This window comes from Spinacia oleracea, chromosome 5 (genome assembly GCF_020520425.1).
Source record: "Spinacia oleracea cultivar Varoflay chromosome 5, BTI_SOV_V1, whole genome shotgun sequence".
NCBI lineage: Eukaryota > Viridiplantae > Streptophyta > Magnoliopsida > Caryophyllales > Amaranthaceae > Spinacia > Spinacia oleracea.
The window spans coordinates 30,467,206-30,480,146 of NC_079491.1; the positions used below are offsets into that span (position 1 = coordinate 30,467,206).

General features: G+C 38.6%; 1 protein-coding gene across 1 annotated transcript; it reads left to right on the top strand.

The window, feature by feature from the left end:
- Positions 1-10,374: 10,374 nt before the first annotated feature.
- On the top strand, positions 10,375-11,456 carry LOC130461396 (uncharacterized). The gene is made up of 4 exons (XM_056829489.1): positions 10,375-10,532; positions 10,619-11,003; positions 11,094-11,125; positions 11,171-11,456. Exons 1-4 carry the CDS (start codon positions 10,375-10,377, stop codon positions 11,454-11,456), a joined length of 861 nt encoding a protein of 286 aa, XP_056685467.1.
- The last annotated feature ends 1,485 nt before the right edge of the window (positions 11,457-12,941 follow it).

The window sequence follows — 12,941 nt, forward strand, 5'->3', positions numbered from 1 at the left end:
TTGTAATACTGTCTGGTGATTAATATATCTTTCCCTTACTTGTAAAAAAATTAAAATTCCAAGTGATTCAAAACATTCAAATGAGATATCAAGGATGGATTCTTTGATAAAGAAACTCCCATAAGTGAACTTGAATATTAAAGTCACAAAGGTTCCCTAATCAAGGTCTTTGAAAGGATGGACGAACAATGAAGATTATATTGCAAGTAGATTTATAATTCAGTTTCTTGAACTAAATAAGACTTGAAAATCGGAAATCTTATGCATAGATGCTTATTGGAATTCATATCGAATTGTCTATGAGAACACTTTAAGAGATTAAAGTCATGTCATAAGTCATTCTCATTAGTGGTGATTAGAACCATTCCTCAAAACATGAGTAATTATGATTTCTTGTTTGAAATTAGTTCGCTTTAATACTCGTTAAACGTCGCACCGTAAAAGGAGTTTATAAAAGCAGTATTCAGGCGTATTATGAATCAAAGTAAGCCTTCATATATTACAAGAATGGATTGTCCTCCTATCTTTGATAGGATATGGTGTTGTTGTGTAACAAGGCCTCTCGGAGAGTTAGATACTATGAAAATCCATGGTCGTGCTCATAATGGTTACGGTTTAACCTTCTGTAAAAGTTTAATAGTTGAACTCCATAATCCGAGAAACACTTCTGGACCTAATAAGGATGGCTTGGATCTTACCTTATCTTCAGCAAGTAACACTAAGCGAGAAAGGAATGCGAATGCACACTTGTCTAAAGGATAAGTGGGAGACTGGAGGAAATGTTTCCTTCACCCAAGGTGCATTAGTCTAATACCAAGGTTCAGATTAATTACGAATAATTAATTAAGTAAGATCAAGTGATCGGAACAACTATTTAGAGCAATATTTCTAATCAGTGAGTTCTAATCCTTATCAGGCCCACAACTTACTCTTGACTGAACCTACAAGGTCACACCAATGACATAAAACTGATCGCCGGATTAAATAAATTGGAAATTTATTTAATGGATTTTCGGGAAATTAGTTTGGAAAACGTAAACATACGATAAGACGTTGAAGCGTTATCTTATATCATATAACGTATATTTGTAAGCTAGGTAAAAATAATAGTCGTATCATACGACAATGGATCGTATCATACTATACGATAAGCATTGGCCGAAAGACCATCGGAACGTATACGAGCACGAGCCTACGAGTCGAGTGTGCAAGGCAATCAAGGACCATTGGCGCGAGGCAAGCGCAGCGACAACACAACAGCGCGCATGCCCATGGCCTTGCGGCTGTGTGTGCACGCATGGATCAAAGCAGTAGCAGCAGCAACCACGACGCGACCCAATTAAGGCCCATTGCCGATGGTTGTGCGCGTGGGCTTGCGGGGCCGCTGGCCGGTCTTGGCCTTTGTGCCTTGGTCGGTTAGTGTTATAACCTTAGGGTTATAACATTAATCTAGTGTTTTGTTGTTTTCCATATAACTGACATACACTCAGCCTAGCACACTTTGAGATTCCCAATTCTCTTTGTGCCTCCATTGTGTGTTCATCCCAAAAGCCTAACCCTTGAATAGATATATAATCTATCAATACTCAAGGTGGATCTGCACGTGTCGGTGGATGTTTGTAGAGGAACTAAGTTTGGATTTCTCGATCGTGTTCGTAAACTAATTCGGGAGTACACTCTACAAAAGTATGTATTGCATAAACTATGATTTTCACATGAATCCCATATTCGGGATTATTCCGCTTATATGTTAACTTGATTTACTATAAATCCCATCAAAAGGTTGTAGTTTTGTTTGGTTTACAAAATTGTGGGAAGTCATACTTACTAGGAACCTGTACTCCCCACAAAATGGAGGAAGTTGCTTACCTAGGTTCCTTTAGGTGAGTGAAACGTCTCATATTCAGCCAAACAATATCACTTACTTGTAAGGTTATGATACATATGAATAAACATAAATCATGCGGAAAAACCATAAAGCCAGGAAACATATTATTAACACATAATCATTTATCATAATTCAGATGCATACACTTTGTAGCGTGCCCTCCCTAGCTGCGCCCGAACCGAACAAGAACAATTCTTTAATACTCCAAGTGTCGTCCCTCCGTAGATAGTCCACAGCACATCCGGATCCGCCTTAAGCTTGACCAACTAGAATCGCCCTTAAGGTTACTTAGGATTTTCGGCTATTTTGGGTTGCAAGTGTTTGGCTGATTTTTGCTTAAAAATCTTACTTTTGAATACTTCAAAATCTTCTATCAAATATGTCACCCTAGGCCCTTATTTATAGAGTTTATGGAAAGGAATTACAATCCTACTAGGATGTGGATTTATTAATTAGAATCCTATTAGAACTCTAAATAATAAATTTAATCTTTTAGGATTAGGATTTAATCAATGCACGAATTCCGATAGGATTAGGATTCGTTATGAACACGAGCGTGCACGACCACGAGTTTCACAAAAACCCGCGCAGGCCTTACGGCCCACACGAGCAGGCGCTGCTCGCAGCCCACGAGCATCAGCCCGCGCGCGCCCCATGGCCTTGTTAGGCCTGGCCTTGCGCTGGGCCTGGCGAGGCTCTGGCAGCTTCGTGTTGGGCGCTTGGCTTGCTGGGCGCGGGCCTGGCTTTGTGCTGGGCCTTCGTCTAGCAAGTCTCGTCCGATGCTAATTCGTACGATGCGCTTCCGATTAAATTCCCGATTCCGGAATTCATTTCCGATACGAACAATATTTAATATTTCCCATTCCGGAATTAATTTCCGTATCGAACAAATATTTAATATTTCCGTTTCCGGAATTATTTTCCGATTCCGATAATATTTCCGATTCTGACAATATTTCCGTTTCCGGCAATATTTCCGATTCCGGCAATATTTCCATTTCCATTAATATTTTCCGATACGTACCATGTTTCCGTTTCCGGCAACATCTACGACTTGGATAATATTTATATTTCCGATACGATCCATATTTCCGTTTCCGGCAATATCATCGTTTCCGGAGTATTCATTTCTAGCTTTGTGACGATCTCAGCTCCCACTGAGACCAAGATCCGTCGATTCCGAATATCCATAGATGGAGTATTTAATGCCATTAAATACTTGATCCGTTTACGTACTATTTGTGTGACCCTACGGGTTCAGTCAAGAGTAATCTGTGGATTAATATTATTAATTCCACTTGAACTGAAGCGGCCTCTAGCTAGGCATTCAGCTCACTTGATCTCACTGAATTATTAACTTGTTAATTAATACTGAACCGCATTTATTAGACTTAACATTATATGCATACTTGGACCAAGGGCATTATTTCCTTCATTACTAGCTTCCTAGAAAATGTGAATATATGGAAAAATCTTATTCCTATGAAATTTACTTCCTATGGTCAATCAAACGTTACCTAAGTATGGACTTAAATAGGTGACCTCTATCAAAAGCATATAGAGCTTACTTGATAAAAGGGAATGAGGATACACCTTAAAATACTCTCATCAAGCGGACAATCACATTAGCCTTATACTTCTACATGTACACCATTTCTTTTTGTTTGCTACACTTTTAAATGGAAACATGCATCACTATACTAGAAACACATTATAAATGAAAAACTTTTTTGTATGCAATGACCGAATGACCTTTATACCCTACTTGATTCTCTTTATTAACTCTTTAGCCGTCACCTACCAAATAAAATACTTCGTAATGGAACTTTCCATTTCGTGCCCCTCGTAATAAAGAAGTTTGATTTTTCGTTTCTTAATTTTTTGTGAAAAAGAGGTTGCAACTACTCCTTCTGCCCCATTTTGTTTTTATGTATTTTGTTTAGGGTGGCCTATTTTTTTTACATTGCAAATCTTTCCTTTTATATTACCACATAAATGCCTTAATATTATGTCAAAAGTTATGCCCAAAGATTATTTTAACCAATAAAATTCGTTGGGTCATTTAATCTCTCACATTTTTCCATTGGAGCATTAAATCTTTCACATTTTTACTATGCCAGATTTTAAATAAAAGTGAAAAAATTATAATTAAACGTTATTTGCATTGTTAAAATAAAAAAATAGAGAAATCTCAATCCACTAATTAGCCGTTAAATTGGGTGCATGATACCTGTTAGAGCTCGCATCGAAAATTTGGCTTCTACTAGATAATACGAAATGGATTACCTCACAAATAAATCTTATTTCAGGAATAAACAAAAGAACCATAATGAAGGAAATAAGAAATGTAACGTAAGAAAAATAAGTTTTTCTTTAACCAAGCTTTTATGATGTGAATTGTATTGAACTCTACGTTACAACCTAGAGAATTTATAAGAATTTAGATGCTAAGAAATGGATAGAGGATTATGAATTTCTTATATGCCTCCTGTTTCACTGGTGGTTAAATTGTTATTCTATTTTAACCACCTTAAATCTCTCTTTACCTTTTATTGTGATTCTATTATTATCTCCTCTAAACTAGGAGTAACAACCACGACATTATTTCCTTACTTGTCTACAATTTTCCACCTCGTTCACAATTTGAAGACATTCACATTTTAGGGGAACAAATTGCGTTATCCATATCCGATTGCACCATTTTTGACAATGACTGCCTACGTACCCTTTAACCGGGATAAAACCAATCGTAGTTCCATTTATCTTTCCATGTAATACCTAACACGGGACAATGTTTAGTAATTCCATGCGATTTTGGAACTTGTTTCCTGACACAACTTTGGTTAACATATCTGCGGTGTTCTCAGTCGTATTCACCTTCATAAGAGAAATACTACCATCCTCTATCATATCTCGAACAAAATGATATCTCACATCTATATGCTTTATACGAGCATGATGAACCTGGATTTTAGCCAAATGAATTGCACTTTGGCTGTCATAACTCAGATTCTCACATTCCTGCTTCAACCCCAAATCATTTAGAATCCCCACAAGCACAATGCTTCCTTAACTCCTTCTTCCATAGCCATATACTCGGCCTCTATTGTAGATAGAGCCACCGTAGCTTGTAACATTGATTGCCAACTAACTGGAGCACCATGTATTTTGAACACATAACTAGTAGTAGATCATCGTTTATCTAGATCGTCGGCATAATCAGAATCAACAAAACCATTTACCTGACATGTATCTCCACCAAAGCACATACCCGTGTCAAAAGTACCATTTAAGTACCTTAAAACCCATTTCACAGCTTTTCAGTGTGCCTTTTCCGGATTCGCCATGAATCTACTAACAACACTAACCGGTTGTGAAATATATGGATGTGTACACACCATGACGTACATTAAAATTCCAAATGCACTAGCAAAAGGTACATTATCCATGTATGCATTATTTTTCGTCGTAATGGAAGAATTTTTACCAGAGAGTCTAAAAATGTGGAGTCAATGGAGTTACCACTGACTTATAGCACCTTTCATTTCAAACCTTTCAATTATCCGCTCAATGTAGTCATTCTATCTCAAGAACAATTTCGGTTTGATCTCTCTCTTCTAATCTCCATACCCAGTATTTTCTTTGCAGCGCCCAAAACTTTTCACCGAGTTGACTTTTTTAAAATATTTATCTCCACCTTTCTTTTTGAAACAATAAACATATCGTCCACACACAATAAAAGATAAATATAATAATCTCCACGAAGTTTACGAATGTATACACAACAATCATAATTACTTCTAGAAAATCCTTGCTTTAACATAAAATAATCAAATCGCTTGTACCACTGGCAAGGAGATTGATCCAATCCATTAAGTGATTTCCTCATGCTACATACCTAACTGTCTTAACCTCAACCTTGTATCCCTCAGGTTGATACATATAAATTTCCTTAGCCAAATCACCGTGTAAGAAGGTTGTTTTCACATCAAGTTGTTCCAACTCAAGATCACCATGAGCAGCAAGACTTAATAGCACCCTAATAGAATTATTTTTTACTACTAAATATCTCATTGTAGTCAACACCCTCTTTCTGTGCAAATCCCTTGGCCACTAGCCTAACCTTATATCTTATACCATCGGTCTTGAAAGGATCCTCTTTTATTTTATACACCCACTTACAACCAATAGAAGTCTTTCAAACGGGCATGGGACTACCTTCCATGTCTTATTTTTATTAAGAGATTGCATCTCTTCCTCCATGGCAAACAACCAACTCTCTCTATCCTTGTCCGTAGCTTGTTTGAAGGTGACCGGCTCATCATCCTCCATCGAGAGTGCATATTATACCAAGTTAACTTGTCCATAATGACTCAGAGAATTATTTATAATTCCTCTTTGGCCTAGTGGTTTCCAAAGATTCATGTTGTTGTTTTTGTTGTAACACATGTACGTTTCCCGCTGAATATCCTCATGTTCAAGATCCTCCTCCTCATCATTTTGACTAACACCAGGATGCTCCACCTAAACATGACTAGAATCTGATTGGTCTTTAGATTCTATCTCCACCACTTAAGTATTTGAAATAGTCCCGACATCACCATTATTTGGCACCATAGCTTTGGATAAATCTATCGTGGATCTTTCATCAAACTTGTTATCCTTCATACGATAATAAGTTGTGGACCCAAATACTCTAAGTCTCTTGTAATCTGCATGTTCCCCTGACCACGCCCTATAAGGTATGTCACCATCTAAATAAGAATGTGGGGATCAGTTCACTATATAGAAAGTTGTAGAAACCGATTCTTCTCACCATTCTTTTCCTAACCCATAATTAGAGCGCATACACCTATCCTTCTCAAGTAGTGTACGATTCTGTCTCTCTGCGACTCCATTATTTTGTGGTGTGTCTCTGACTGTCCAGTGTCTCACAATTCCTTCATGGTCACAAAACTCCTTGAAAGCTCCCTCTATGTACTCTATACCATTATCTGACCTACAGTTTTTAGCTTTCTACCCATTATGTTCTCAACCATTGCTCTCCGCCGCTAGAAAATGTCAAATACCTCATTCTTATGCTTCATAAAATAAATCCAAGCATATCCATAATAATCATCAACAAATGTAACAAAGTACCTGGAACCACCCTTGGAAGAAACTTTAGCCGGAACCCAAACATCCGTAAGCACATAGTCCAACAACCCTCTGCTTTTGTGCTTGCTTGTAGAGAACTCACCCTGTGTGCTTTTCCATACACACAATACAAAATTTCATTTGTGGTTTATTCATGATCTTCAACAAACCTTATCTACTACCCAACAATAGATCTTTTCCGACATATACCCAAGGCGCATGTGCCTTATCCGCGTGCATTCTGTTTGGTCGTTACTTCCACTGATTCTAACTGCTAAATCACTTGTAACAATTGTCCCAAAAAGACGATAAAGATTACCTTGAAGAATCCCCTTCATCTCTACCAAGGAACTACGAACAAATTTTAATACGCCATTTTCAATGGCTATTTTGCAACCATTTTTCTCTATTAACCCAGGAGAAATAAGGTTTTTCCGCAAATTTGGGATGTGTTTCACATCCTTCAAGGTTATTGTTGTTTCATCATGCATCTTGACTCGGATAGTACCTAACCCGACAGTCTTGCAAGAATGATCATTTCCCACCAAAACATTGCCATCGTCCAAACTTTGATAAGTTGTAAACCACTTTATGTTTGGGCACATATGGTGTGATGCTCCTGAATCAAGCATCCACTTACCAGATATTTCAGTGCATAGTTATGAAACGGAATAACAATAATCTTCCTCGTCATTGGAGAAAAAATTTAATTGCCTCTTGTTTTTCTTACTAATTTCCTTTGGAATTGTTGTTGTCCGACCTCTTGAATGCAACCTTCTTATTTGGGCAACTTGCTTTAAAATGTCCTAGCTCACCACATCTGAAACATGGTCTTTCCACAAGAGGTCTAGATTTTTACCTAGACTTCCCCCCCTTGCCTCTTGCTCTTTCATTGGTCCTTCCTCTAGTTGTAAAAAATCCCTGAGCTTGTTCCCTGTATTCTCCTTCACTGCTAGACATCATCCCACTTGTAGCAACCTTTCGAAGATCATCCGCTAAAAGCGATGTTCTAGTCTCATCCATGGTTAGAGTATCACCCACAAACATCAATGTTTGAACTAGATATTCATAGGACTTTGGTAATGAAGTAATAGCATGAGCGATCTTCCCATCAATATTCACATCTATATCCTGTAAGTCTGATATAATCCTATCTAACTTATTGATATACTCCTGAATTGAGACGCCTTCTTCCGCCTTGCATGTATACAATTTGGATTTTAGATAGATCCTGTTTGTTAGAGTTTTCGTCGTGAAACTTTTCTCTAACTTTGCCCACAAGCCTGCAGCCGTTGCTTCTTCATTTACCAAGAATGCAACATCCCTCTCAAGGCACAAGATTATGGATGCTCGTGCTTCAAGATCTAACTTTTCTCAATCCTTATTTTTCATATTTCCGGATTTTTGTTGTTTTCCCGCTAGCGCTTTGTGTAACTTTTGCGAAATTAGCAAATTTTTCATTTGCATCCTCCAATAGGAAACATCATTTTTCCCATTAAACTTTTCAATTTCATATTTTCCAACTTTTCACATTCCACTAGTACAAGACATCATAAACATTTTTCAAAATTAAAATTTAACCACCTAATATTTTTGCTGCCTCTGATACCAATTATTAGAGCTTGAAAATTTGGCTTCTAGTAGATAATATAAAATAGATACCTCACAAATAAATATTATTTTGGGGATAAAAAAACAACCCTATGAAGGAAATAATAAATGTAACGTAAGAAAAATATTTTTTTCTTAAACTAACCTTTTATGATGTGAATTGTATTAAACTCTACGTTACAACCTAGAGAATTTATAAGAGTTTAGATGCTAAGAAATGGATAGAGGATAACGAATTTCTCATATACCTCCTATTTCAATGGTGGTTAAATTGTGATTCTATTTTAACCACCTTAAATGTCTCTGTGCCTTTTAATTGTGATTTCTATTATTATCTCCTCTAAACTAGGAGTAACAACCACAATATTATTTGCTTACTTGTCTACAATACCCAAAAAAAAAAAGGACAGATGTAGTATATAGAAATGGAGGAAGTAACATTTTACAATATCTTAATACCTCTTTGTAGTACAGATTATATTTTAATTTTATAATGGTGAAATATCTATGTATTATTTCCAGATCGAGACTCAGAATAGTTAAATGGTCAATGGTGAAATTGTCCTCTGTATCAAAATTTTACTTGTAATGTGTACAAATGTATTCTTTTCTTTTCACACACACATATACATTTACACTGTACGGGAATATATACAACCTACCAGACCATCTTGGTCATAGCAGAACGAGTCAACCACATGGCAAAACCCTCTAACAGAGCAACCGCAAAGATAATTAGCGAGAATAACACAAATGCTTAAAAGACCACGCAGGACCATAGGTCTGCGGGGTAACGATCTGCTAGACGGCAACAAAGGCATGTCGTTAAGCAAAATGACAAATAACAAGTACATCGCCAACGTATACGCGGCAACATCTGAATAGGCCAAAGTACTGAATAATACGCCTATAAATACCGCCCTATCCATTCTTTGCGGACATGTTCAATATAAGTACAATTCTTAACTCCCTCTACTTTCTCTCTCTAAGAACACTAGCTCATTTGCTGACTTAGGCATCGGAGGGGGTTTCCTCGGTTAAACCCCCGAGGTTAGCTTACGTTTGTTCTGCTTGACAGGACACCATCTTCACTCAGGGCGTCTCTCCGGTTCCAGACCCAGAACAAGTGGCGCTAGAAGGAGGGGCATTCTCTTAAGCCTCATTCTCTAAAACATCCAGCCCACAGACAATGACAGAGTCAAGCGAGCCAATAATCCAACAAATAGAACCACCTACTTCCAAAAACAATCAAAGACCCACTGCAATACCCCAATTCATCATGCCTCAAAGTGTCGGGCAGCCAAAAGAAACACCACAACTCATAACTACGACGACCCCAAGTCAGAACATTCAAGTCCCAATTTCTGCCTCGTTAGCACGTATGGGAGCTCAGTTCTCACCAGACCAGATGCGCACAGCTCTGGAAGTTCTGACTTTCCTAACCCAACCCCCCCCCCCAGACCCAAGCCATAAGGCCACCTCCAGAGACCGAAGTCGGGCAATGGAGGACACGCCCCAGGCCTCAAAACAGCCCCCATGTTTGGAGAAGAAATTTGCAGCAGGATATGGAGGGGGCAAACAGTCAGGATTATGAAGCGGAAAGTATCACACCTAGCAAAGCCCGACCCATGACAGGGACAGAGCAGATACCCAGTCCAAGGCGTCACTCCACATCAGGTATTCTGAACCCCATTCAAGTTGTAGTTAAACCTGATAATTCTTCTTTTTGTGATTAGAGAATGGAAAAGATAAAAATTCCCACCTGCAAGTATGCTGGAAAGACAGATCCAGTTAACCATCTTTCATCCTTCGGGGGACACATGATGCTATATACCAACACAGATTCCATGTGGTGTAAAGTTTTCCCTTCTACACTTGAGGGGATAGGGCAGAGCTGGTTTGACAAAATACCCAAGGGGACGATAACGTCTTTTCGGCAATTAGCAATTTTATTCGCACCCAGTATGTGGCCAATATCGCCAGGGAGAGGATGACGGGAGAACTGATGTCAGTTGTCCAAGGGTCGCAAGAGTCTTTAAGAGACTATATTTCCAGGTTCAACATGGAGGCATCGAATATAATCAAGTTGCAACAGGAGGTGATAGTTCTGGCAATGATGTCCGGTATGCAAGATGGAGAGTTCAAGAGTTATCTGGGTAGAAAATCATTCACAGCCCTGGAAGTACTGGGAAAGGCAAATGAGTTCATAAAAAGCGAAGAAATTGTCAAAGCAACTTCCCGTAGATATGTAGCAGGTGAGAATAACTACACTAATCAGAACAGAAAGGAGCCGTACAGAAAAGAATATGCAGACAGAAGGGACAACCACCAGGCCAAAAATGAGCGGGGTGGACCAAGCAGAGGCAAGGTTAGTGAATTTAGAGATGAGAAGAGAAGAAAATTTAATGAATACACTCCTTTGGTCACATCTAGAACTTAGATTTTTGCCATTAGCAAGGAAGATGAAAAGTGGCAGAGGCCACCTAAGATGTACAACAAGTACAGAGACCCAAAAAAATAATGTGATTTTCACAGGGATCACGGTCACCTCACAGAGGAATGCACTCACCTTAAAGATAACATTGAAGATATGATTCGAAGGGGGTATCTAACAAAGTTAAAGGCAAAAAGCTCATATAGCAGAACATATGAGAACAGGGACAATGATGGCAAGTTTGAAAACAAGAAGTTGGATCACAAGAAAAACCACCCAGCAGATCAAAAGAGGTCAGGAGATATATTAGTCATAACAGGAGGACCAGTTTATGCTGGGACCATAGCCAGTGGAGCCAAGGCTAGTGTGAACGAATTCAGACATTAGGTCAACTACCATAACGCAGGCAAATGGCCCGCTCCTCCAAGGATTCCACAATGCACCTTCATAGAGGATGATTGCAAAGGCATAATCTACCCCCATGATGACCCCATGGTGTTAGCCCTGAATGTTGCAAATAGGAAAATCCATCATATTCTGATAGATGGGGGTAGTTGACAAGCGATTTTCGCGTCGTTATACGAAAGCCACTTAATCAAACAAAATTTATAGAAACACCTAACTAACCAACTATATTGATTATAGAGGTAAGTTCGGGATCGTCCCAAGAGAACGGTGAGGACGAGTTTAACAAAATCAAGCTAGCTTAGAAGAGGAGAGTAAATTGGATTATATTATCTAGAAATTCTACGCTAATTAACAAGTTGATCAATAGGGAAAGAGCTAGGGGAATTGGGGTTCCGATTGGGTTTATTAGGGGAGGACAAAGATTCAATTACTAAGATGTTGCAAAGACATGATAATTAGGGAAAAAACCGAAAATGTTGCATTCACCACCTCTCGGATATAATGCATTGAGTTGCCTAATCCGAGGGAGAGATTTCGCATGACCCTTAGACTAGGTGACTACCAATTAGAACTATTTCATCCACATGCTCACACTAATTCACAATTTCTTGCCAAACTAACATGAAGCATTCCAATCAACCAACTAGAAATAGCATTCGCGACTACTAATCTAACTAGACATGGAAATCCTTATCATCAAATCACAATTTAATCACAACATCAACATGAATTCTCTTCTAAAGTCCCCTAATTCATTCCCAAGCTTCCCCCCTAACCCTAGCAAGTAACTACTCACAAGCCATAAAAGGGATCAACAAGCTAAGTTTGAAATTCAAACAAAGAACCATCATAATTGAGCAAAATTCAAAGAAATTACCAAAATCAAACAAGCATGTAATGGGAATTATGGGTATGAAAAACATCAACAAAAATAACAAAGAGAAACAAGTTGAAGAACGAAATTCAAAGGACAAGAGGAAAGAGGAAAGAAATTACTTGAAGCTTCAAAGAATTCTACAAATTCAAGTTGGATACCAAAGCAATAAGATTATCTAAGTGTTTATCTCTCTAAAACCCTAAAAACTGAAAAACTAAGAGCAATCAATGAATCAGCTCTAAAAGTGGGGAAGAGGGGGTATTTATACCCTTTCCCGAAAAAGAACAAAAGAAAAGTAAATATTTCGAATCCGGAGATGGGTGCGGGCGCACAAACGAGGGTCTTCAAGAGCGCACCCGCATTGGGTGTGGGCGCACCGATGAGTGAGAGAAAATGGGCAAAAACCAGATCTGACTTGGGTGCGGGCGCACCACATTTTGCGCGGGCTCGCGCCTCTGAGGCGTTTGAAGCGAAGGGAGGCTCAACATGAAGTTGGTTGTGCAAATTTGGTGAAGGTGCGGGCGCAACCCTTTTTGGTGCGGGCGCACCTTCACAGAAACGTCATTTTTCGCCTTAGACAGAATGTC